This window comes from Somniosus microcephalus, chromosome 1 (assembly GCF_052327205.1).
Source record: "Somniosus microcephalus isolate GS21.2 chromosome 1, FLI_Smic_1.0, whole genome shotgun sequence".
In the NCBI taxonomy this organism is placed as follows: Eukaryota; Metazoa; Chordata; class Chondrichthyes; order Squaliformes; family Somniosidae; genus Somniosus; species Somniosus microcephalus.
Window position 1 is genome coordinate 186,893,264 of NC_140987.1, and position 26,013 is coordinate 186,919,276.

General features: G+C 44.2%; 1 protein-coding gene across 29 annotated transcripts in view; it reads right to left on the minus strand.

Annotated features, from left to right (window-relative positions):
- cast (calpastatin) overlaps positions 1–26,013 on the minus strand; it is a 337,875-nt gene that overhangs the window by 65,908 nt on the left and 245,954 nt on the right. For 22 of the 29 annotated variants that reach the window (XM_085988220.1, XM_085988200.1, XM_085988210.1 and 19 more), the window contains 11 exons: positions 22,066–22,161; positions 21,079–21,141; positions 15,343–15,468; positions 13,127–13,183; positions 12,462–12,551; positions 11,824–11,919; positions 10,820–10,882; positions 5,272–5,397; positions 2,016–2,072; positions 1,321–1,410; positions 683–778 (listed from right to left, as the gene is read on the minus strand). In XM_085988220.1, the coding sequence (XP_085844346.1) occupies positions 683–778; positions 1,321–1,410; positions 2,016–2,072; positions 5,272–5,397; positions 10,820–10,882; positions 11,824–11,919; positions 12,462–12,551; positions 13,127–13,183; positions 15,343–15,468; positions 21,079–21,141; positions 22,066–22,161 (960 nt within the window). The remainder of the gene's footprint in view (positions 1–682; positions 779–1,320; positions 1,411–2,015; positions 2,073–5,271; positions 5,398–10,819; positions 10,883–11,823; positions 11,920–12,461; positions 12,552–13,126; positions 13,184–15,342; positions 15,469–21,078; positions 21,142–22,065; positions 22,162–26,013) is intronic. The other 7 variants (XM_085988382.1, XM_085988241.1, XM_085988182.1 and 4 more) reach the window with 5 other exon arrangements.

Consider the following 26,013-nt stretch of genomic DNA (forward strand, 5'->3'; position numbering starts at 1 on the left):
AGATAATCTTTTTGTTTTAGTGATGGTGATTTAGGGATAAATCTTGGCTAGGACACTGGGGAAAACTCCCCTGCTCTTCTTCGAAATAATGCCATAGAATCTTTTACGTCCACCTGAGAGAGCAGGGGCCTCGGTTTAATATCTCATCCAACAGACGGCATCTCTGACAGTGCAGCACTCCCTCATACTGCACTGGAGAGTCAGCCTAGATTTTTGTGCTCAAGTCCCTGGAGTGTGACTTAAACCCACAACCTTCTGATTCAGAGGCGAGGGAGCTATCAACTGACCATGGCAAACACTGTGCCAGAAACATGGCAAAATACTTCTGCATTCTAGAACGCATTGACGCATGACGTCTGTGTGAACCTCAGTTGATTAATAAGTTGAACTGCAAAGGCATTTAGTTATTATGTAGCAGGATTAATCAATGGAGGGTATTGGTGTGCACTGATTTCAGTTTTAATTATTCAGCAATTTCTATCTTGTAATTCTCTGTCAGATTCATTATGACCTATGATATCAGCATCATTTCTACTATTGCAACAACATTATCTAAGTGTTTGTTTTTTACATTAGACAGTGGTAGGATTTTTACTCGATGTTCTATACATGGATAAATTTTGAAAATACAAAATTATTGAAACAATTATTGACTTGGCTCAAATTGATTGTTGGATCGAACCTTGGGATCAGGTTGCTCTTTAAATCTGTATTCAGGTGGGATAGATCCTTCAGTTTCTCCCACTCGTTCAGCTTTCTTCTTAGTAGCATCTGATTCCTGAAAATATGAGAAATATAATTATTCAAAACCAAAATTCACATAGATATGAAGATTGAATGTCCATACTCTGTGCTTCAGTAAAATGATAATTTGTGTTAAGTGAATCAACTTAACATTAATCAAATGATTCAAGGCACTGAAAAAGCTGCCTGTAAAAGCCTATAGCAGTTGACAGAGAAGGCTCTGGAATTCCTTCCCTCAGCCTCTCTACCTCCTTCTGCTCCTTTAAGACGCTCCTTAAAATCTACCTCTTTCAACAGGATTTTGGTCACCTGCCCTAATATCTCCTTATGTGGCTCGGTGTCAGATTTTGTTTAAAGCACTCCTGTGAAGCACCTTGGGACATTTTACTACGTTAAGTGCACTATATCAATGCGAGTTGTTGTTGTTTGGGCTGGGGACAGGACAGTGTTACCAACAGACCGATTTCATGTGTACAGATGTATATTAACTCTACCTAGAAACCGAACAACATATGATGCAGTAACATGAATCTTATTCAAAGACTGAAAGTATTCGGAGACAATTTTTATTTGTACCTTCACTGCAGGACCAGTGTATTTAGGAGCTGAATTGTCTGGTGCTTCTGATGGGAGCTTTTCTGAAAGCAGGTCAAAGGCATCTTTACCCTTTAAAAATAAAAGACTTTTTTTCAATTTGTGACAAACCTCATCTGAAACATATTCTGACAGCAGTGAAACATGTTACTGAAAACAGCCCAGGCAACTGCTGCTTACACTTAAGCGGTAATTTCCTGGCTTCCTCCTCCTGGAGGGCAGCCTCGACACTGGGACTGTGAAGTGGGATAATTATGACTTTAGTTTCTACAATCACTGATTGGTGAATTTTAAATCTGTTGTTGTGAATTAGTTTGTTTTTCACACATGTGGGGAAGCACGGTACAGGCAAAGATCAGACAGTTGTGATGATGTTTGGAATAAAAGACTGGAAGCATTGTTTAGAGTTTGGTCTGCTTCTGGAGGGGTGTGATGGGATATTCTTGCAGCCTGGATTTGGCTAAAGTATGAGATGATTTTGCTGAATTGAAGGATGAATTTTGGGAATATGGGAAACAAAGGTTGAGGTAATAGAGTAAAGAACTGCTCTGTTTTGATATCTGAAAGGCATTTGATGAATGATCTGCGAAGGTGTCCTAAATCGGTTTGTTTGTGCAGTTCCTTTGCTGTCATTGGCAGTTGCCATGTATTTCACATTTTACTCTTTTTTCACTTACCTTAGCATCACTTTGACTTGAAGAAACTGAGGCAGCTGTCGAAGCTTTCACAGATACCTTCGTAAGACAGAAATGATCAGTTCAATTATTATTTCAGTTTCACTTGTTCATCCTCGGCTACACCCAGGTTTCCAGAACAATTTCTACCACCTTTACTGTAAGATCTTAAATGTGATATTATATCAGTTGTAAACTTAAATTAAATTTGAGATCCAGCACACAAGCAATATCCTTCAGAACTCTGTTAAATGGACTAAGATGTCAACTATTTGACTAATCTGAAGGGAAGGGGATTTACTGCAATCTGTAAACCACTGCGGTTTACAGCACGGACTATGAAAGTTACTAATTGCTTTGATTGTTTTTACGCTACTTTATTAAGTTGATAAACTGGACAGAATTTTTTATTATTCTACAAGCACATAGTGCTGGAGTTTTCTGTTGCAATTATAGTACAACTTATAAAGTTAGAATATTTTTCAACTCTCCTGACATTGAATACTTTTGTTTAGATAGTTTGCTGACCTGATTTGAAATAATTGCAAACCCCACAATTGCCTCAGATTTTGATGTTGGCTTCACCATTTGGGCAGAACAAACTCAAGCTCTTATTTTTAAAGGGAAAAACACTTGCGACAGTGGTAAACGAATTAGCTAACATTCCTTGTATTCTGGCAGGTCTGAAAGTCGCAGTTTGATATTTTAAATTCCCATTCCACTTCTAGTCCCAATCTTGTTCCCAACTCACTGCCTCAACACTTTACTTCATGCCTCAGCTGCAAATATGGCTTCAGTAAATTCAGGTGAAGGGCTGTGAATCTCTCCTTCACTTATTTTGCTTCATATTGCAGTAGGAGCATCATTATCCCATTCTAATGCAGGTAAGACAACAGTCATTTCACACAACTTGAGATTAGAATGAGTGCTAGATGTCTTCGCAAGTACAATCTAATTACATTCAATCTGGTGTCACTGAGACCAAAGATGCCACTGTACCTGGTCACCTAAAGTAGGGAAAGCTTGAAAACATCTAAAACATAAATACGCGATTATGGCATATTTTTCATATGGATTTGGATATACATAGATACATAGAGATAGGAACAGGAGTAGGCCATTCGGCCCTTCGAGCCTGCTCCGCCATTCAATGAGATCATGGCTGATCTTCGTCTGAGATCATAGCTGATCTTACCAGTTCAGTACCCCGTCCCCGCCTTTTCTCCGTAACCCTTAATCCCCTTAGCCTTCAGAAATATATCCAATTCTCTCTTGAAAATATTTATTGAATTAGCCTTCACAGCCCTCTGTGGCAGGGAATTCCACAGGCTCACCACTCTTTGAGTGAAGAAATTCTTCCTCATCTCTGTTTTAAATGATTTGCCCGCTATTTTTAGACTGTGGCCCCTGGTTCTGTGCTCCCCGGCCATTGGAAACATTCTCTCTGAATTCAGCCTGTCCAGGCCTGCCATAATTTTATATGTTTCGATGAGATCCCCTCTCAATCTTCTAAACTCCAGTGAGTACAAGCCCAAACTATTTAATCTCTCTTCGTAGGTCATTCCCGCCTTTCCAGGTATCAGCCTGGTGAATCGCCGTTGCACTCTTTCCATGGCAAGAACATCCTTCCGCAGATGGGGCGACCAAAACTGTACACAATACTCCAGATGCGGTCTCACCAGCACCTTGTACAGCTGTAGTAAGGTATCCCTATTCCTATACTCGAACCCCCTTGATATGAAGGCCAACATACCATTTGCCTTCTTAATCGCCTGTTGCACCTGCATGCTCTCCTTCAGTGACTGGTGCACAAGAACACCCAGGTCCCTCTGCACTTCCCCATCTCCCAATCTATTGCCATTTAGATAATAATCTACCCTCCTGTTTTTACCCCCAAAGTGGATAACCTCGCATTTATCCACATTATAGTGCATCTGCCACGTATCCGCCCATTCCCCCAACCTGTCCAAATCACACTGTAGCCTCCTGACATCCTCATCAGAGCCCACCCCTCCTCCTAGTTTAGTGTCGTCAGCGAATTTGGAAATATTGCATCCAATTCCCTGATCCAGATCATTTATATATATTGTGAACAGCTGGGGTCCCAGGACAGATCCTTGCGGCACCCCGCTGGTCACTGCCTGCCACTCCGAAAACGTGTCCTGACCTCGAATGAAAATTTCCACTTTGCCTTATACGGGACGGAGCAGTTGGCCACTCCCAAAAAGCAAGTTATGTCAGCTGGAGCTAGGCGTGCCTATGCTGTGAGTTCACACTTCTCCGACACATATATGGCATGCTTTAAGACTGCCAACTGGAGGCGTTCTGGCCTGCAGAAGGACAGGATTGGACACCATTGGGGGAAAACAATACAGGGTAGAGAAGTGGACAGGATCTCCAAAGAGGTGGAAAGAGCATTATCAATTTTATCTGTTGTCCCCCATTATTTGGGGTGAAGACAGCTGGCAGACAACAGTTTACAGCAGCACAGGGGAGGTGGGTGCCTGAGATCCAGCTGTACTGCTGCAGGTGATCGCTGGTCCAATGCTAATCAAGCTAACTCCCTATAATCTCCGCCAGGGTCAGAACTGCAAGGTGGCCCCGTGGGTGCAATCTCTGTTTAACTGCCAGGTTTGTACCAAGCAAAGTGAGAGGAACAGTAAGCGTGTCGTCATTTGCTCCCTGCTGTGCCCCTCTCCGATGAACTAACAGTGCTGGTGTTATGAATCTAGGAGGAGGCCGCTCCCAATTAATTTCTGGCCTCAGAGATATCTAAGAGGAGAAAATGGAGTGAAATCGGCCTGAGAAAACAGAAAAAAAGCATAATTTACAAAATACGTATATTTTGCTGCTTCTACTAAAAATAATTGCATTTTTACAACTAAATATTTGAGGGTGGCATTGTAGAGTCTTTGGGTAGATTTTGACTTTGTGCGATACTGTAAAATGGGTGGTTGTGAATTAGCAGCCTGTTTCACACCTCTCCCGATATTTATTTCCATTGAAATCAAAGGAAATAAAAAATTGCGAACGATGTAAAGCGGGCTGCCGATTCACAACCACCCGTTTTACACTATCAAACACAGTTTCAAAATCTACCCTTTTTCTTTCCTTATTATTCTCTGTAAACCACGTGCTCTGATTGGTTAGAGATAATCACATGACCAATCAGGTTGCAAAACATGAAGCAGGAAGTGGCCCGAAGAATTCCCAACCCTCTCCACCTTCAGTCTCTAACAGTTTAAGATAGGAGCCATACCTGTTCCTGCATAGAGGGCGGTGGTGCAGCACGAGAAGTTTCAACTGAGCATTTTGAAATTTGAGCCGGAGAGCTGCTGACAAAGTCTGCTGACAGAGTATCCAGGATGTCACCTTCTGTCATACTCTGTGATAACAATACGATTAATGTAGTTAAACCATCTCAAAGATATTTCAAGATCACATATACAAAGGCCTCAAATGTTCAATATTGCAGCACTAATTCAGAAGCAGCTACATTAGTAGCAATGGCCTTTAACTGCACAATTTTCCTTTTCTCCCTTTAGGTTCTCACATGTCATGTTATCCAATGGAAAGGATGGGGAGGTGACGTCTGTCAATCCCACTTCTGGAACATGCTAGAGAGAGTGGTGGATAATCTCACACAGTTCCATCCTTCTGATGGGTTTAGTTAGACCTGTACTTTACATTTCCATAAAACATCGTCGCTGACATTGGAAATCACAGAGAACCAATGTGCAATTAAAGCATAATAGTCAGTACCTCAGTACATCTGTACGAAAGAGAAACATTTTGTCGAAATGGAGCTGAGTTCAACCATTAAATTTACAAAATCTGGAAACTGGAAGTTGTGCAAAACTATAATAACCCTGCGATGTTTTTAAATGTTTTTTCATTCTGATAGTTAAATAAACACAAAGAAAATGCTCTTAGGGTAGGTGAAGGGATGGGAATGAGTTTTTGATGAGCTAAATTTCCTTTTCTCAGCTCTGACATTCATAGAAACATAGAAGATAGGAGCAGGAGTAGGCCATTCGGCCCCTCGAGCCTGCTCCGCCATTCAACGCGATTATGGCTGATCATCCAAATTCATTACCCGGTCCCTGCTTTCTCCCCATACCCCTTGATCCCTTTAGCCTTAAGAAATATATCCAACTCCTTCTTGAATATATTTAATGTATTGGCCTCTACTGCCTTCTGTGGTAGAGAATTCCACAGGTTCACCACTCTCTGGGTGAAGAAGTTCCTCCTCATTTCTGTCCTAAATGGCCTACCCCTTATCCTTAGACTGTGACCCCTGGTTCTGGACTCCCCGGCCATCTGGAACATCCTTCGTGCATCTAGTCTGTCCAGTCCTGTCAGAATTTTATAAGTTTCAATGAGATCCTCTCTCATTCTTCTAAACTCCAGCGAGTACAAGCCCAATCGCCCCAATCTGTCCTCATACGTCATTCCTGCCATCCCAGGTATCGGCCTGGTGAATCTTCGCTGAACTCCTTCCATGGCAAGAACATCCTTCCTCAGATAAGGCGACCAAAACTGCACACAATACTCAAGATGTGGTCTCACCAAGGCCCTGTATAACTGCAGCAAGACATTCTTGTTCCTGTACTCAAACCCTCTCGCTACGAAGGCCAACATGCCATTTGCCTTCTTAACCGCCTGCATGCTTACCTTCAGCGACTGGTGCACAAGGACATCCAGGTCTCGTTGCACTTCCCCTTCTCCCAATCTATTGCCATTCAGATAATAATCTGCCTTCCTGTTTTTGCCACCAAAGTGGATAACCTCACATTTAACCACGTTATATTGCATCTGCCATGCTTTTGCCCAATCACCCAACCTGTCCAAATCATCCTGGAGTTTCTCGGCATCCTCCTCACCGCACACACGCCCACCCAGCTTTGTGTCGTCTGCAAATTTGGAGATATTACATCTAGTTCCCTTGTCTAGATCATTAATATATATTGTGAATAGCTGGGGCCCAAGGACTGATCCCTGCGGTACCCCACTAGTCACTGCCTGCCACTCGGAAAAAGACCCGTTTATTCCAACTCTTTGCTTTCTGTCTGCCAACCAGTTCTCTATCCAAGTCAATACCTTGCCCCCAATCCCATGTGCCTTAACTTTACACGCTAATCTCTTATGCGGGACCTTATCGAAAGCCTTCTGAAAGTCCAAATACACCACATCCACTGGTTCTCCCTTATCTATTTTACCAGTTACATCCTCAAAAAATTCCAGTAGATTAGTCAAGCACGATTTACCTTTTGTAAATCCACGTTGACTTTGTCCAATCCTGTCACTGTTTTCCAAGTGCTCTGCTATTACATCTTTTATAATGGACTCTAGCATTTTCCCCACTACCGATGTCAGGCTTACCGGTCTGTAATTCCCCGTTTTCTCTCCACCACCTTTTTTGAATAGTGGGGTAACATTAGCTACCCTCCAATCCATGGGTACTGTTCCAGATTCCATCGAATGCTGGAAGATGATCGGCAAAGCATCAACTATTTCTGGGACCACGTCCTTAAGTACCCTAGGATGTAGATTATCAGGCCTTGGGGATTTATCGGCCTTCAATCCCATCAATTTCCCTAACACCATTTCCCTACAAATACTGATTTCTTTCAGTTCCTCCCTTTCATCAGACCCTATGTTCCCCGACATCTCTGGGAGGTTATTTGTGTCCTCCTTTGTGAAGACAGAACAAAAATATGTATTTAATTGGTCTGCCATTTCTTTGTTCCCCATTATAAATTCCCCTGATTCTGACTGCAAGGGACCTACGCTTGACTTCACCAATCTTTTTCTCTTCACATATCTATAAAAGCTTTTACAGTCAGTTTTTATGATCCCTGCAAGCTTACTCTCATTCTATTTTCCCTTTCTTAGTTAATCTCTTTGTCCTCCTTTGTTGAATCCTAAACTGTTCCCAATCCTCAGGTTTACTGCTTTTTCTGGCCAATTTATATGTCCTCTCCTTGGATCTTATGTTATCCCTAATTTCCCTTGTTAGCCACGGTTGAGTCACCTTTTTTGTTTTATTTTTATGCCAAATTGGGATGAACAAATTCTGTAGTTCATCCATGCGGTCTTTGAATGTTTGCCATTGCCTATCCACCGTCAACCCTTTGAGTGACATTCCCCAATCAATCCTACCCAACTCGCGCCTCAGACCATCGTAGTTTCCTTTATTTAAATTTAGGACCCTAGTCTCTGAGTCGACTACTTCATTCTCCATCTTAATGAAGAATTCGATCATATTATGATCACTCCGACCAAAGGGTCCTCGTACAACAAGATTGCTAATTAATCCTTTCTCGTTACATAATACCCAGTCTAAGATGGCCTGATCTCTGGTTGGTTCCTCAACATATTGGTCCAGGAAACCATCCCTTAAACACTCCAGGAATTCCTCCTCCACAGTATTGTTACTAATTTGGTTAGCCCAAACTATATGTAGATTAAAGTCACCCATGATGACTGCTGTGTCCTTATTGCACGCTTCTCTAATTTCCCTTTTAATGCCGTCACCAACCTCCGCATTACTGTTTGGAGGTCTATATACCACTCCCACTAACGTTTTCTGCCCCTTGGTATTTCTCAGTTCTACCCATACAGATTCCACATCATCAGAGCTAATATCCTTCCTCACATTTGTGTTAATCCCTTCTTTAACCAGCAATGCTACCCCACCTCCCTTTCCTGAATATTGAATACCCCTGGATGTTGAGTTCCCAGCCTCGGCCACCCTGGAGCCAAGTTTCCGTAATCCCAATCAAATCATATTCGTTTACCTCTATTTGCGCAGCTAATTCATCCACCTTATTACGAATGCTCCTCGCATTAAGACACAAAGCCTTCAGGCTTTTTTTTTAATGCTCTTAGACCTATTAGAATTATTATTTACTGTGGCCATGTTTGATTTAAACTGTTGATTTCTCTGACTGCCACTTTTGTTTTTCTCCTTCCTATCTTTTGCTTTTATCCTCGTTTCCCTTTCCTCTGTCCCCCTGCTCAGGTTCCCAACCCCCTGCCATTTTAGTTTAAACCCTCCCCCAGAGCACTAGCAAACACTCCCCCAAGGACATCGGTCCCGGCCCTGCCCAGGTGCAAACCGTCCGGTTTGTACTGGTCCCACCTCCCCCAGAACCGGTTCCAATGTCCCAGGAATTTGAATCCCTCCCCCTTGCACCATTCCTCTAGCCACGTATTCATCTGAAATATCCTTCTATTTCTACTCTGACTAGCGCGTGGCACTGGTAGCAATCCTGAGATTACTACCTTTGAGGTCCTAGTTTTTAATTTACCTCCTAACTCCCTATATTCTGTTTTTAGGACCTCATCCCGCTTTTTACCTATATCGTTGGTACCTATATGCACCACAACTGGCTGTTCACCCTCCCCTTCCAAGATGTTCTGCAGCCGCTCTGAGACACCTTGACCCTTGCACCAGGGAGGCAACACACAATCCTGGAGTCTCGTTTGCGGCCGCAGAAACGCCTATCTATTCCCCTTACAATAGAATCCCCTATTACTATAACTCTATCCCTCTTTTTCCTCCCGTACTGTGCAGCAGAGCCACCCCTGGTGCCAGGAAGTTGGCTGCTGCTGCCTTCCTCTGATAAGCCATCCCCCCCAACAGTAATCAAAGTGGTGTATCTGATTGAAAGGGGGATGTCCACAGGGGACCCCTGCATTACCTGCCTGTGCCTATTACTCTGTCTGTTGGTCACCCATTCCCTTTCTGCCTGTCCAACCTTTGCCTGTGGTGTGACCAACTGATTAATCGTGCTATTCACATCGTCCTCACCCTCGCGAATGGTCCAGTATGAATCCAATCGCAGCTCCAGCGCTGCAATGCGGTCTGCCAGTAGCTGCAGCTGGACACACTTCCTGCACACATAGTTGTCAGGGACACAGGAAGTGTCCCTGAGTTCCCACATAGCGCAGGAGGAGCATACCACGGCACCGGGCTCTCCTGCCATGACTTACCCTTTAATTAATTCAAATTAAATTAAATCAAATCAGTCCCACCAATTACACTACAGTTAAATAGTATATTTAAGGGTCCTGGTTTAGAAACAGTCCCCGCTACACCACAGACACTTTAGAAACTATAAACCACAGAGTTAAAGTTTAGAAAGAGAGAAATACTCACCAACCAATCACGTACCTGCTTTCTGGTGACGTCACACTTCGATTACTTTTTACTTCTCTCCCTCTGAGATTGGAGATTGGTAAGCCTACCTGAGCCTCTTGGGGCCTTTTTATAGTCGCCGCTCCGCGATTCCCACTGAGATTTCTTCCGCTGACGCACTGAGGCCTACCTGAGCCTCTTGGGGCCTTTTTATAGTCGCCACTCCGCGATTCCCACCGAGATTTCTCCCGCTGATGCATTGAGGCTTACCTGAGCCTCTGGGGCCTTTTTATAGTTGCTGCTCCACAATTCCCGCCGAGATTTCTCCCGCTGATGCACTGCAAGGTATGTTGCAAGTACCTTTATGTTTCACTTATCCTGCTGCCCAACAATAAGTAGGAAGCCACACACACTCACCATTTTTTGTTTCTTCCAAACCTTAGAATGGTGTGAGTGTGGGGTTCTCCAATCTTGGACAATAACTGGAGTATCACTGCTGATCCTAACCCTGGCACTAAGTGAAGAGGTGTCCTTTAACAAACTTCCATCACTGTCTTAAGTATAATAAGGGCATAAATATCATTGATTTATGGAATGGTGACCAGAAGAGTTTTATTGCAGGGAACCAAATGCTCCTTCAATAACAAAAATATTTGAGTTTTACCTTCTCTGTTACCTTTGGTTTTGCTCCTGGAACAGTGGATGAAGAGGCCAGTTTACCTTTACCCTGTTGCAAGAAACAAACTTCATCAGAGTTATCTTCGAGGCATCAACATTATTTAGAATTGAAAGCAGCTGGAAAAGCAGCAAGGTAGAAAGAAAAACTTTCATTTATATAGCACCTTTCACACCCACCGGACGTCCCAAAGAGCTTTACAGCCAATTCAGTACCTTTTGGAAGTGTAGTCACTGTTGTAATGTAGGAAACTCAGCAGCCAATTTGCACACACCAAGCTCCCACAAACAGCAATGTGATAATGACCAGATAATCTTTTTGTTTTAGTGATGTTGATTTAGGGATAAACATTGGCCAGGACACTGGGGATAACTCCCCTGCTCTTCTTCGAAATAGTGCCACAGGACCTTTTACAATCACCTGAGAGAGCAGATGGGGCCTCGGTTTAACGTCTTATCCGACAGACGGCATCTCTGACAGTGTAGCACTCCCTCATTCTGCACTGGAGTGTCAGCCTAGATTTTTGTGCTCAAGTCCCTGGAGTGCGACCCGAACCCACAACCTTCTGATTCAGAGGCGAGGGAGCTACCAACTGACCATGGCGGACACTGTGCCATAAATATGGCAAAATACTTCAGCATTCTAGAGCGCATTGATGCATGACGTCTGTGTGAACTCAGTTGATCAATAAGTTGAACTGCAAAGGCATTTAGTTATTATGTAACAGGATTAATCAATGGAGGGTATTGGTGTGCACTGATTTCAGTTTTAATTATTCAGCAATTTCTACCTTGTGATTCTCTGTCAGATTCATTATGATTTATGATATCAGCATCATTTCTACTATTGCAACAACATTATCTAAGTGTTTGTTTTTTACATTAGACAGTTGTAGAATTTTTTTCTCGATGTTCTATATATGGATAAATTTTGAAAATACAAAATTATTGAAACAATTATTGACTTGGCTCAAATTGATTGTTGGATCGAACCTTGGGATCAGGTTGCTCTTTAAATCTGTATTCAGGTGGGATAGATCCTTCAGTTTCTCCCACTCGTTCAGCTTTCTTCTTAGTAGCATCTGATTCCTGAAAATATGAGAAATATAATTATTCAAAACCAAAATTCACATAGATATGAAGATTGAATGTCCATATTCTGTGCTTCAGTAAAATGATAATTTGAGTTAAGTGAATCAACTTAACATTAATCAAATGATTCAAGGCACTGAAAAAGCTACCTATAAGAGCCTATAGCAATTGACAGAGAAGGCTCTGGAATTCCTTCCCTCAGCCTCTCCACCTCCTTCTGCTCCTTTAAGACGCGCCTTAAAATCTACCTCTTTCAACAGGATTTTGGTCACCTGCCCTAATATCTCCTTATGTGGCTCGGTGTCAGATTTTGTTTAAAGCACTCCTGTGAAGCACCTTGGGACATTTTACTACGTTAAGTGCACTATATCAATGCGAGTTGTTGTTGTTTGGACTGGGGACAGGACAGCGTTACCAACAGACAGATTTCATGTGTACAGATGTATATTAGCTCTACCTAGAAACCGAACAACATATGATGCAGTAACAGGAATCTTATTCAAAGACTAAAAGTATTCGGAGACTATTTTTATTTGTACCTTCACTGCAGGACCAGTGTATTTAGGAGCTGAATTGTCTGGTGCTTCTGATGGGAGCCTTTCTGAAAGCAGGTCAAAGGCATCTTTACCCTTTAAAAATGAAAGACATTTTTTCAATTTGTGACAAACCTCAGCGGAAACATATTCTGACAGCGGTGAAATATGTTACTAAAAGCGGTAATTTCCAACTTCCTCCTCCTGGAGGGCAGCCTCGACACTGGGACTGTGAAGTGGGATAATTATGACTTTAGTTTCTACAATCACTGATTGGTGAATTTTAAATCTGTTTTTGTGAATTAGTTTGTTTTTCACACATGTGGGGAAGCACGGTACAGGCAAAGATCAGACAGTTGTGATGATGTTTGGAATAAAACACTGGAAGCATTGTTTAGAGTTTGGTCTGCTTCTGGAAGGGTGTGATGGGATTATTGTTGCAGGCTGGATTTGGCTAAAGTATGAGATGATTTTGCTGAATTGAACGATGAATTTTGGGAACATGGGAATCACAGGTTGGGGTAATAGAGTAAAGAACTGCTCTGTTTTGATATCTGAAAGGCATTTGATGAATGATCTGCGAAGGTGTCCTAAATCAGTTTGTTTGTGCAGTTCCTTTGCTGTCATTGGCAGTTGCCATGTATTTCACATTTTACTCTTTTTTCACTTACCTTAGCATCACTTTGACTTGAAGAAACTGAGGCAGCTGTCGAAGCTTTCACAGATACCTTCGTAAGACAGAAATGATCAGTTCAATTATTATTTCAGGTTCACTTGTTCATCCTCGGCTACACCCAGGTTTCCAGAACAATTTCCACCACCTTTACTGTAAGATCTTAAATGTGATATTATATCAGTTGTAAACTTAAATTAAATTTGAGATCCAGCACACAAGCAATATCCTTCAGAACTCTGCTAAATGGAATCTGACGTCAACTATTTGACTAATCTGAAGGGAAGGGGATTTACTGCAATCTGTAAACCACTGCGGTTTACAGCACGGACTATGAAAGTTACTAATTGCTTTGATTGTTTTTACGCGACATTATTAAGATTAAACTGGACAGAAATTTTTATTATTCTACAAGCACATTGTGCTGGAGTTTTCTGTTGCAAGTATAGTACAACTTATAAAGTCAGAATATTTTTCAACTCTCCTTACACTGAATACTTTTGTTTAGATAGTTTGCTGACCTGATTTGAAAAAAGTGCAAACCCCACAATTGCCTCAAATTTTGATGTTGGCTTCACCATTTGGGCAGAACAAACTCAAGCTCTTATTTTTAAAGAAAAAACACTTGCGACAGTGGTAAAGGAATTAGCTAACATTCCTTGTATTCTGGCAGGTCTGAAAGTCGCAGTTTGATATTTTAAATTCCCATTCCGCTTCTAGTCCCAATCTGGTTCCCAACTCACTGCCTCAACACTTTACTTCATGCCTCAGCTGCAAATATGGCTTCAGTAAATTCAAGTGAAGAGCTGTGAATCTCTCCTTCACTTATTTTGCTTCGTGTTGCAGTAGGAGCATCATTATCCCATTCTGATGTGGGTAAGACAACAGTCATTTCACACAACTTGAGATTAGAATGAGTGCTAGATGTCTTCGCAAGTACAATCTAGTAACATCCAATCTGGTGTCACTGAGACCAAAGATGCCACTGTACCTGATCACCTAAAGTAGGGAAAGCTTGAAAACATCTAAAACATAAATACGCGATTAAGGGATATTTTTCATATGGATTTGGATATGCTGTGTCCTGACCTCGAATGAAAATTTCCACTTTGCCTTATACGGGACGGAGCAGTTGGCCACTCCCAAAAAAGCGAGTTATGTCAGCTGGAGCAAGGCTGGAGCAAGGAGTGCCTATGCTGTGAGTTCACACTTCCCCGGCACATATATGGCATGGTTTAAGACTGCCAACTGGAGGTGTTCTGGCCTGCAGAAGGACAGGAACGGGCACCATTGGGGGAAAACAATACAGGGTAGAGAAGTGGACAGGATCTCCAAAGAGGTGGAAAGAGCATTATCAATTTTATCTATTGTTCCCCCATTATTTGGGGCGAAGGCAGCTGGCAGACAACAGTTTACAGCAGCACGGGGGAGGTGGGTGCCTGAGATCCAGCTGTACTGCTGCAGGTGATCGCTGGTCCAATGCTAATCAAGCTAACTCCCTATAATCTCCACCAGGGTCAGAACTGCAAGGTGGCCTCGTGGGTGCAATCTCTGTTTAACTGCCGGGTTTGTACCAAGCAAAGTGAGGGAGTGTGTCGTCATTTGCTGCCTGCTGTGCCCCTCTCCGATGAAGTAACAGTGCTGGCGGTATGAATCTAGGAGGAGGCCGCTCCCAATTAATTTCTGGCCTCAGAGATATCTAAGAGGAGAAAATGTGGTGAAAACGGCCTGAGGAAATATGTGTCCTGATTGGAGGGTAAAAAAATCCACAGAAAAAAAGCAGCATAATTTACAAAATATATTTTGCTGCTTCTACTAAACAAAATTACATTTTTAGAACTAAATAATTGAGGGTGGCATTGTAGAGTCTTTGGGTCGATTTTGACTTTGTGCGATACTGTAAAATGGGTGGTTGTGAATTAGCAGCCTGTTTCACACCTCTCCCGATTTTTATTTCCATTGAAATCAAAGGAAATAAAAAATTGTGAAAGATGTAAAGCGGGCTGCCGATTCACAACCACCCATTTTACACTATCAAACAGTTTCAAAATCTACCCTTTTTCTTTCCTTATTATTCTCTGTAAACCATTTGCACTGATTGGTCATGTGATTATCTCTAACCAATCAGATTGCAAAGCCAGAAACAGGAAGTGGCCTAAAAATTCCCAACCCTCTCCACCTTCAGTCTCTAACAGTTTAAGATAGGAGCCATACCTCTTCCTGCATAGAGGGCGGTGGTGCAGCACGAGAAGTTTCAACTGAGCATTTTGAAATTTGAGCTGGAGAGCTGCTGACAAAGTCTGCTGACAGAGTATCCAGGATGTCACCTTCTGTCATACTCTGCGATAACAATACGATTAATGTAGTTAAACCATCTCAAAGATATTTCAAGAAAACATATACAAAGGCCTCAAATCCTCAATACTGAAGCACTAATTCAGAAGCAAATACATTAGTAGCAATGGCCCTTAACTGCACAATTTTCCTTTTCTCCCTTTAGGTTCTCACATGTCATGTTATCCAATGGAAAGGATGGGGAGGTGACTGTCGTGTATTGATTGCGAGTTTGACACCAGTCAATACGGTAATGTAATGTGAGTGTTTAACACCAGTTAATACGGTAATGTAATGTGCAATGCATTATGGGAATTACCCGGGAAAGCTGCAGTCAGCCATTTTACCAATAAAGTAAAGATCACAGTTAGAAGCCTGTCTGCCTGACTCTGATTTAATTTGACGTATCTACATGCTTGATTGAACGCATTAAAGCATAGATACAACATTGGCGACGAGGATAACGGACAGAATCTTTTTGAAAAGGTAGTTGCCCAAGTTTAGTTAGCTATGATGGAGAAGACCGGCATTCAAAATTTTGCATGTTTCACCGAGCCAGCCACGTTGGGTCGAAGATGGACGAGGTGGTTAACGTCTTTTGAGCTTTATGCCGACGGCAAAGGACTCATTATCGACGATACCTCTACAGCTGCCACAAAGCAGAGAAGAAGAGCTCTACTTCTGCACCTAGCAGGACCAGATGTCCAGGATATCTTTTCGACTCTACCGGACACAGGAGAGCCAGCAGACTACACGGCGGCAGTTAGTGCTTTGAATCACTATTTCTTGCCCCAGGTCAACGCAGCATTTGCTAGACAGACTTTTCATAAGTTGTCCCAGAAGGCAGGTGAGACTGTGCAACAATTTGCTACTCGCTTGCGGCAGGCTGCTAAAGACTGTGCTTTTGGGGGGGATGCGGATAATCAAATAAGAGACGCTATCCTGAGTAGGTGCACATCAGCCTATGTGCGGAGGAAATTGCTAGAGGAAGGGCATGGTCTAACGCTCGCCTGCACGTTGCAATTGGCCTCACAATGTGAAAACGTCGAGGAGCAGATGTCAGCCATGTCATGTACAGAGAAGGCGGAGACAGGTACTGTTCGTCGTGTTACACAGAAAAGAGGGTATTATACGAAAAGCTCGACGGAGAAACCAAAGGGAAATGGCGATAGGAACGAAAGGAAATGTTACAGATGTGGACACACAGACCACATGGGCAGAGATCCGAAATGCCCAGCACGCGGACAAAAGTGTCATAAGTGCAAGGGAAAGGATCATTTCTCCAAAGTATGCTGCACAAAGGGTACAAAGAAACACAGTGTGAACAATGTAGAGGAACAAAATGACTTTGCATTTGCTGTTACTGGAAATAACGTGACAGAGAGACTTACCTTTTGTGTGGGGGGAGTAAACCTGAGAATGTTAATTAATTCGGGTGCAACTAATAATGTGATAGATGAGAATACATGGGAAGGATTAAAGTCAGAACACATTAAGTGTCAGTCAGATGTCCCTAAGACAGAGAGAAAGTTATTCTCTTATGCTTCTAGCCGACCACTGTCAGTTAAAGGTGTATTCACATGTGGGATTACAATAGGTAAGAGAACTGAGCAGGCGGAGTTCATTGTGGTTAAAGGCCATGGAGAGCCGTTGTTAGGAAGGGAGACAGCCATGAAACTGGGAGTTTTAAAAATAGGCGCAGATGTCTCAGCTGTGGTAGATGTAAGACAGCTACTAGAACAGTGGTATCCAAAGGTGTTCCAGGGAGTAGGAAGGCTGAACACAAAACAGATCAGTTTGTATATCGACCCACAAGTGAAGCCTGTGGCCCAGCCACTCAGGCGTATACCATTCAACTTAAGGGGGGCAGTAGAAGCCAAAATAAAACAATTGAGGGACATGGACATTATCGAACCTGTAACTGGTCCCACCCCATGGGTAAATCCTGTGGTTATTGTACCAAAAGCGGATAAGGATGTAAGGTTATGCCTAGACATGAGACGAGCAAACCAGGCAATAGTGAGGGAACGATATCCAATCCCCACCGTTGATGAGATACTCCAAGGTATGAACGGGTCGACGGTGTTTAGTAAGCTAGACTTGAAATGGGGTTATCACCAGCTAGACCTGACCCCTGAGTCACGAGAAATCACAACGTTTGCAGTACATAACGGAGTATACAGGTACAAGAGGCTGATATTCGGTGTATCTTCAGCTAGTGAGCAATATCAGCACGAGATAGCTAATGCCTTAGCTGGAATAGAGGGTGTTGAAAACATCTCAGACGACATTATCGTGCATGCACACGACCAGGAAACGCACGACAGACGCCTGCACGCTGTCATGACCAGACTAATGGAAAGTGGACTGACACTAAACTCAGAGAAGTGTCAATTCAACATGGACCGATTGATTTTCATGGGAATCCTGTTGTCTGAAAAGGGCATCGGACCAACAACAGAGAGAGTGCTAGCGGTGGCAGAAGCTCGGGAACCAGAGAATGCTACAGAGGTGAGGAGTTTCTTGGGACTCGTTGGATACAGTAGCAGATTCATCCCGCAGTTTGAAACGCTATCAGAGCCACTGCGACGCCTGACGAGGAAAGACACACCATTTAAATTTGGATCACAACAGAGACAGTCATTCAGTGCACTCAAGGAAGAGTTGGCCAGAGCCGGCACTTTAGCATATTTTGATAAGGACGCACCAACCAAGGTGATAGCAGATGCCAGTCCTGTAGGTTTAGGCGCAGTACTAGTTCAGAACCAACAGGGACAAGAGGTGCCAATGTGCTATGTAAGTCGTAGTTTAACAGACTGTGAGAGGAAATACTCTCAAACAGAGAGAGAGGCCTTAGCTCTTGTATGGGCTTGTGAGAGGCTGCATCCATATGTGTATGGCCGAAAATTTAACTTGGTAACTGACCATAAGCCATTGCAAGTGATAGACGGCCCACACTCTAAACCCTGTGCCCGTATAGAGAGATGGGTACTTAGATTACAGCCGTACGATTTTAAGGTGATACACATTCAAGGCAAGCAAAACATTGCAGACCCACTGTCACGATTGCTGGGCGAGACAGCAAAACAGCAGAGACATTCTCACGGCTCAGATGAATATGTGAGATTTGTAGCTGTGAGTGCAACTCCAAAAGCACTCACTACTAGAGAGGTGGAGGAAGCCTCTGCTACCGACCCAGAGCTGATTGAGGTACGGAAGGCAATCACAAATGGATATTTTGAGAACTGTAAAGCTTATGCAGCAATTGCAAACGAGCTGTGCGTAGTGGGGTACCTAGTTCTTTGGGGAACACGCATCATGCTACCTACAGTGTTACATGCACGAGCCCTGGTGTTAGCACATGAAGGACACTTGGGAATAGTTGGAACAAAGCAACATCTCAGAACCAAGGTTTGGTGGCCTGGCATGGACAAGGCAGCTGAAAAACACTGTAAAGTGTGCCACGGCTGTCAGATAGTAGCCAGACCCGACCCACCTGAACCGTTGAGACCAACACCATTACCGGAGGGCCCCTGGCAGGATGTAGCTGTAGACTTACTGGGACCCTTGCCATCCAACCACTCCATTCTTGTGGTAGTTGATTATTATAGTCGCTACTATGAATACGACATCATGACCTCCACAACAACAGAGAAGGTTATTGATAGCTTAGAGTCAGTCTTCAGCCATCATGGTTTGCCAATCACCTGCAAATCTGATAATGGTCCCCAATTCAGATCTGAATTATTCAAAGAATATTGTGAAAACAATGGGATCAAACACCTGAAAACGACAGCAAAATGGGCTCAGGCTAACGGAGAAGTCAAGCGCCAGAATGCATCGCTGATGAAGAGAATCAGAATTGCTCAGTCAGAAGGACTAGATTGGAAACGTGAACTTAGAAAATATGTGACTGTGTACAGGAGCATTGACCATGCCACAACAGGAAAGAGCCCAGCAGAGCTGCTCTTTAAATGGAAAATGAGAGGAAAGCTGCCAGACATCACAAAGTCGCGCGCAGACATGGAAGTACGTGACCGGGACGCAGAACAAAAAGGCAAGTCCAAACTGTACGCAGATGAACAGCGGAGAACACAATACTCAGAGGTGGAAGTTGGCGACACGGTGCTGGTACGGCAGGACAAAGTGGACAAGTTCACCACTCCTTTTAATGCCACACCACACAAAGGTTTGAGTAAAACAGGGAGTCAAGTAGTAGTAGAATCTCCAGAAGGAGCACGCTACTCGAGAAACACTACGTTTGTGAAGAAATACAGAACCAATGGACCAAAGGAGACACTCCATGAGCAGGAGGAAACACAAGGGACTGAGGACAGTATAGTAGACCCTGACACACATACCACTGTGACACAGGCAATACCCACTGACACCAACATGTCAGACATACCCAATACAGCCAGACCTCAAAGGGTTAAAAGAAAACCCCAAAGACTGTCTGATTATGTCACAACATAAACTGCATGGGTGATGTTAAATGTTTAAACCTGGGAATTATTTAGTTGTATGGTAAGACACAAGTTTGTAAAAAGTTTATAAACCAAATATGTTATGCAGTGTTATTGTAAGCAACTGTTTGTAAACTGCAAGTTTGTTTCCAAGGAAAAGGGGGATGTCGTGTATTGATTGCGAGTTTGACACCAGTCAATACGGTAATGTAATGTGAGAGTTTAACACCAGTTAATACGGTAATATAATGTGCAATGCATTGTGGGAATTACCCGGGAAAGCTGCAGTCAGCCATTTTTACCAATAAAGTAAAGATCACAGTTAGAAGCCTGTCTGCCTGACTCTGATTTAATTCGACGTATCTACATGCTTGATTGAACGCATTAAAGCATAGATACAACAGTGACGTCTGTCAATCCCACTTCTGGAACATGCTAGAGAGAGTGGTGGATAATCTCACACAGTTCCGTCCTTCTGATGGGTTTAGTTAGACCTGTACTTTACATTTCCATAAAACATCGCCGCTGACATTGGAAATCACAGAGAGAACCAATGTGCAATTAAAGAATAATATTCAGTACCTCAGCACATCTGAAAGAAAGAGAAATAATGAGATGCCATTTTGTCGAGATGGAGCTGAGTTTAACCATTAAATTTACAAAATCTGGAAACTGGAACTTGTGCAAAACTATATTAACCCTGCGATGTTTTCAAATATTTTTTTCATTCTGATAGTTAAAGAAACATAAAAAAAATGCTCGGAGGGTAGGAGAAGGGATGGGAATGAGTTTTTGATGAGCCAAATTTCCTTTTCTCAGCTCTGACATTCCTTATGTTGCAAGTACTTTTATGTTTCTCTTATCCTGCTGCCCAACAATAAGTAGGAAGCCACACACACTCACCATTTTTTGTTTCTTCCAAACCTTAGAATGTGTGAGTGTGGGGTCCTCCAATCTTGGGACAATAACTGGATTATCACTGCTGATCCTAACCCTGGCACTAAGTGAAGAGGTTTCCTTTAATAAACTTCCATCACTGCCTTGAATATAATAAGGGCATAAATATCATTGATTTATGGAATGGTGACCTGAAGAGATTTACTGCAGGGAACAAAATGCTCCTTCAAGAACTAAAATATTTTAGTTTTACCTTCTCTGTTACCTTTGGTTTTGCTCCTGGAACAGTGGATGAAGAGGCCAGTTTACCTTTACCCTGTTGCAAGAAACAAACTTCATCAGAGTTTTCTTCGAGGCATCAATATTATTTAGAATTGAAAGCAGCTGGTAAAGCAGCAAGGTAGAAAGAGAAACTTTCATTTATATAGCGCCTTTCACACCCACTGGACATCCCAAAGCGCTTTACAGCCAATGAAGTACTTTTTGGAAGTGTCGTCACTGTTGTAATGTAGGAAACGCAGCAGCCAATTTGCACACAGCAAGCTCCCACAAACAGCAATGTGATAATGACCAGATAATCTTTTTGTTTTAGTGATGTTGATTTAGGGATAAATATTGGCCAGGACATTGGGGATAACTCCCCTGCTCTTCTTCGAAATAGTGCCATAGAATCTTTTACGTCCACCTGAGAGAGCAGGGGCCTCGGTTTAACGTCTCATCCGACAGACGGCATCTTCGACAGTGCAGCACTCCCTCATACTGCACTGGAGTGTCAGCCTAGCTTTGTGTGCTCAAGTCCCTGGAGTGCGACTTGAGCCCACAACCTTCTGATTCAGAGGCGAGGGAGCTACAGCGGACACTGTGCCATAAATATGGCAAAATACTTCAGCATTCTAAAGCGCATTGACGCATGACGTCTGTGTGAACCTCAGTTGATCAATAAGTTGAACTGCAAAGGCATTTAGTTATTATGTAGCAGGATTAATCAATGGAGGGTATTGGTGTGCACTGATTTCAGTTTTAATTATTCTGCAATTTCTACCGTGTAATTCTCTGTCAGATTCATTATGACCTATGATATTAGCATCATTTCTACTATTGCAACATTATCTAAGTGTTTGTTTTTTACATTAGACAGTTGTAGAATTTTTTCTCGATATTTTATACATGGATAAATTTTGAAAATACGAAATTTTTGAAACAATTATTGACTTGGCTCAAAGTGATTGTTGGATCGAACCTTGGGATCAGGTTGCTCTTTAAATCTGTATTCAGGTGGGATAGATCCTTCGGTTTCTCCCACTCGTTCAGCTTTCTTCTTAGTAGCATCTGATTCCTGAAAATATGAGAAATATAATTATTCAAAACCAAAATTCACATAAATATTAAGATTGAGGGCTCGATTTTCATTGAGTCGGGCTTGGAGGCGTGCGGGTTTTAAAATCGCAAAAACTGCCGGGCAGGACCCCCCCGCCTGGTTCCCGACTCCAAGCAATTTTAACTCAGGCATGACTGATGGTTCGGACTCTGTCCCGCATCCAACAGGCGGGACTGGTCTTTAAGGCCCTTAATTACTACTAAATGGCCTCTATAATTCTATTTTAACAGGCTCTTGCAACTTTAACCCTTTTGCCACGTAAAACACGCCTGGTGGGAATCACGAATGTGAAAGCTGGCGGGAGCACTTTTGGATTGCTGACTATCTACTGCAGGTCAACCATTAAAGAGGAGATTTGATCAGCCATCATTTGCATGATTTGCAGGTGGCAGGACTTGGTGGTCTCAGGCCTGGGGCAACTTTTACAAGGCTTAACCACACCTGTGGAAGGTTGCAGCCTCACACCCATCTCCAGTGTGGCCTCCTGGGAAACCCCTCTCGCCACCTTCACTCAGCGCTTCCTCAATGGAGGCATATACCAGAAGCATGGGAGCCATTTATTTCCTTCCCATCTGGGCATTAGAGGAGCTCGAGCACCAGCCGCAGCAGCAGCAGAACCAGGAACAACAGCAGCACCAGCAACAGCAGCAGCAGCAGCAGCAGGAGCGCCAGGCTCCTGCTCACCCACCTGAGGCTGCACAGGCCAGAAGGGGCCAGCGCCTGGAAGCCTGTCGGCGCAGGAGATACACCCCAAACAGGTTCTACAGACGCAGGTTCACCTATCTCAACATGTCTGAGCAGCAGTGCCAAAGGCAGCTCCGACTTTCGCGAGAGGTAGTGAATGACATCTGCGCAATGCTACAGCAAGACCTGCTGCCCAGAGGACCAGCTGGACAGGCCTTACCAGTGGCCGTCAAAGTCACCACCGCACTCAATTTTTTTGCCTCAGGCTCATTCCAGGGATCAGCGGCATCTCCCAGGTGGCCGCACACACTTGCATCACGCAGGTAACCGATGCCCTCTGCCCTCGCGCACAATCACATCCATTTCACCAAGGATCGAGCAAGTGTCACGGCGCGAGTGGTTGGATTAGCTCATCTGGCAGGCTTTCCAAGGGTGCAGGGCGTCGTTGACTGCACACATGTGGCCCTTAGGGCACCCCATCGCAATCCAGGTATTCCTGTCAACCGCAAGAGCTTCCACTCCCTCAACGTTCAGTTGGTGTGTGACCACAAGAAGGAAATTTTGCATGTTTGTGCCATGTACCCTGGCAGTTGCCATGACTCCTTCATACTGTCCCAGTCTAGTGTGCCTCCGCTATTCAGTCCACCAGACCAACTTAACGGATGGCTACTTGGAGACAAGGGCTATCCCCTGAGGACGTGGCTGATGATGCCGTTGAGGAGGCCTGCCAACAAAGCTGAGGAGAGCTACAACTCCAGCCACATTTCCACCAGATTCATAATCGAGCAAACCATCGGTTTGCTGAAGATGCGCTTCAGATGCCTGGATAGATCAGGTGGAGCCCTGCAGTACTCAGCAGCCAGGGTCTCCAGAATTGTCGTGGTTTGCTGTGCACTTCACAACATGGCACAGCGTCGTGGCTTGCAGATTCCTGAGGACCAAGTGGCTCCTCACATATCCTCCTCAGATGAGGAGGAGGAGGAGGGCGAAAACGAACATCCTGCAGAGGCCCATTAACCAGCGGCAGCATTACACAAGAACATTGCTGCCCGGGATGCAAGGAACGCACTCATCCTGGCCAGATTTGCTTAGCCTAGTCAATCAAACACTTCTGCCTCGCAGCTACTTACCAGAGCATTGACAATGGCCAAGAACCAGAGGATTCCTAACCCTCCGACCACCATACTGACAGTTGCAAGTATTCCTAAGGCCTCAATGTGGAAGTCCCAATAGCGAAATGACAGACGCCACAACTGCAACATTGGCCAACAGAATTTTTATGTACAATCACGACGTGATGGCATTTTTACACTAAACACAAAATTCCACCCAAGTAACTACCCTTGTGACTACTTGTGCTTTATCTTCCTCTTATGCGTGCTCCTACGTAGTGCTTCTCCTGTGGCTTCAGCAGATGTGGAGGCCCCTTGCTCACTTTGCTGCTGCTCCTGTCTTGACACCTTTGGCAGGCGTCCTCTGGGGTGACGAGCCTGTGAGGGCTCGTCAACAGTCTGCTGCTCCTGCGGCTGTGCAGGGGTTGAGACGTCCATCTCACTTGGGTGTGGACTCTGGTGGGGCTCTGACCGAGGGCTCTGCAGTGGCATGGAAGTGTGAGCGCTTGGAGAGGAGCCCCCACTTCCTTGAGGTATGCCATCAACCTCCCTCTCATGGGTCAGCTCCCCCTCAGCGTCTCCAAGTGGCTGGAGAGAACTTTGCTGCACATCACGGGGGCCATGGGGACCCGTATCTGCAATGGCAGTCCTACTCAGAAGAACTTCCATGAAGGTCTGGTTTCTCTGTTCAATAGATGCCCATCGCTCCTCAAGAGATGTCATTCTATTCTGAACAATGACCATGTTTTCTATACCCTGGTGACTAAGTTCCTCCATGGCCGTAGCCCTCCTCTCCTCTACCGTAGCCATCCTCTCCTGTACGGTAGCCAGCCTTACCATGGAGGTAGCAATCGTTTCCACGGAGGTTGCCATCCTTTCCATGGTGATGCATTGATGCGCCAATGACTCCACAAAGGCTCTGCTCATGTTCGCTATGGACTCCTCCATTCGCTCCACACTCGCAGCGACCCTAGAGACAAAACCTGCCAGAGACTCCTGCATCCGTGCCTGGTGTTCCATCACCTCTGATCTTATGGATGGACCCAGAGGCAGAGGGTCGACATGCTGCTGAGCCGAGTGGCAGAGTCCTGCGCCCTCCGACTAGGACTCTCCACTTCTGTCCCTGTCTCCACAATCTGCTGATGCTCACTTGTGAGCTGTGATACACCAGGTGACAACACTACTCTATGTCCCGAAAGTCCCACAGAGAGGTGTGAGTGTCTGCGCTGGTGCTGGGTGCGCTGAATTCTGCTGACGCTGCGCCCTCAGAGGTTGCAGCTTCCTCTGAGAAGTCTGGCTGCTCAGCCTCTTCTTCCTGGCTAGGGGGGACAGATGCTTGTGATGGTCCTGTGGGGGAGTAAAAGGAAGAGTCAGAGATGTGATGCAAAGGCTACATGCACATAGCTTTTTGCAGATGCTCATAAGTCCATCTGTTACAGTTTCACAATCGTTATCAGCAACTCATGCAAAGTCAAAGAGAGAGATGGGAAACTTTTCTGTCACCAGCTTGCTGTGTTGCACCCGTCTGTTCGTCCCCCATGCGCGAATCATCCTCATGCCGATGATTTCCAGGGCGGCCTCCTCCCAGGAGGTCAGGAGGGCTATTGAGGGTGGCCCCCCTCCTGTCCAGGCTCACTCTCTCTTGTTGTGAGCTCTCTTTTCCTGCAATGAGGGAGACAAGTGGAGGTTGAGTGAGAATGAAGGAGTGAGTGTAGAGATTGCATGGCATAAATACTTAGAAGGAGACAAAGATGGACTGAGGTTGCAAGACCAAGGGCCCTCCCTGTGTGTTGTCAGTTGTGTTCAAAGCATCAGAGTGATAGGGAGTGTGAGGGCTGCATGGTGGAATAGTTATGTGAATGTGAGCATAGAGAGAGAGGGATTGGGTAAGGGTGCATGGAGGTCAGTGTCAAGTGGGATGTGGAGGAAGAGATTGCTAAAGCTGAGTGCTGGTGAGGAAAGGCAATGGGGATCAGATTGAGGGTGATGGGAAATTCATACTCACTTTTCCAGT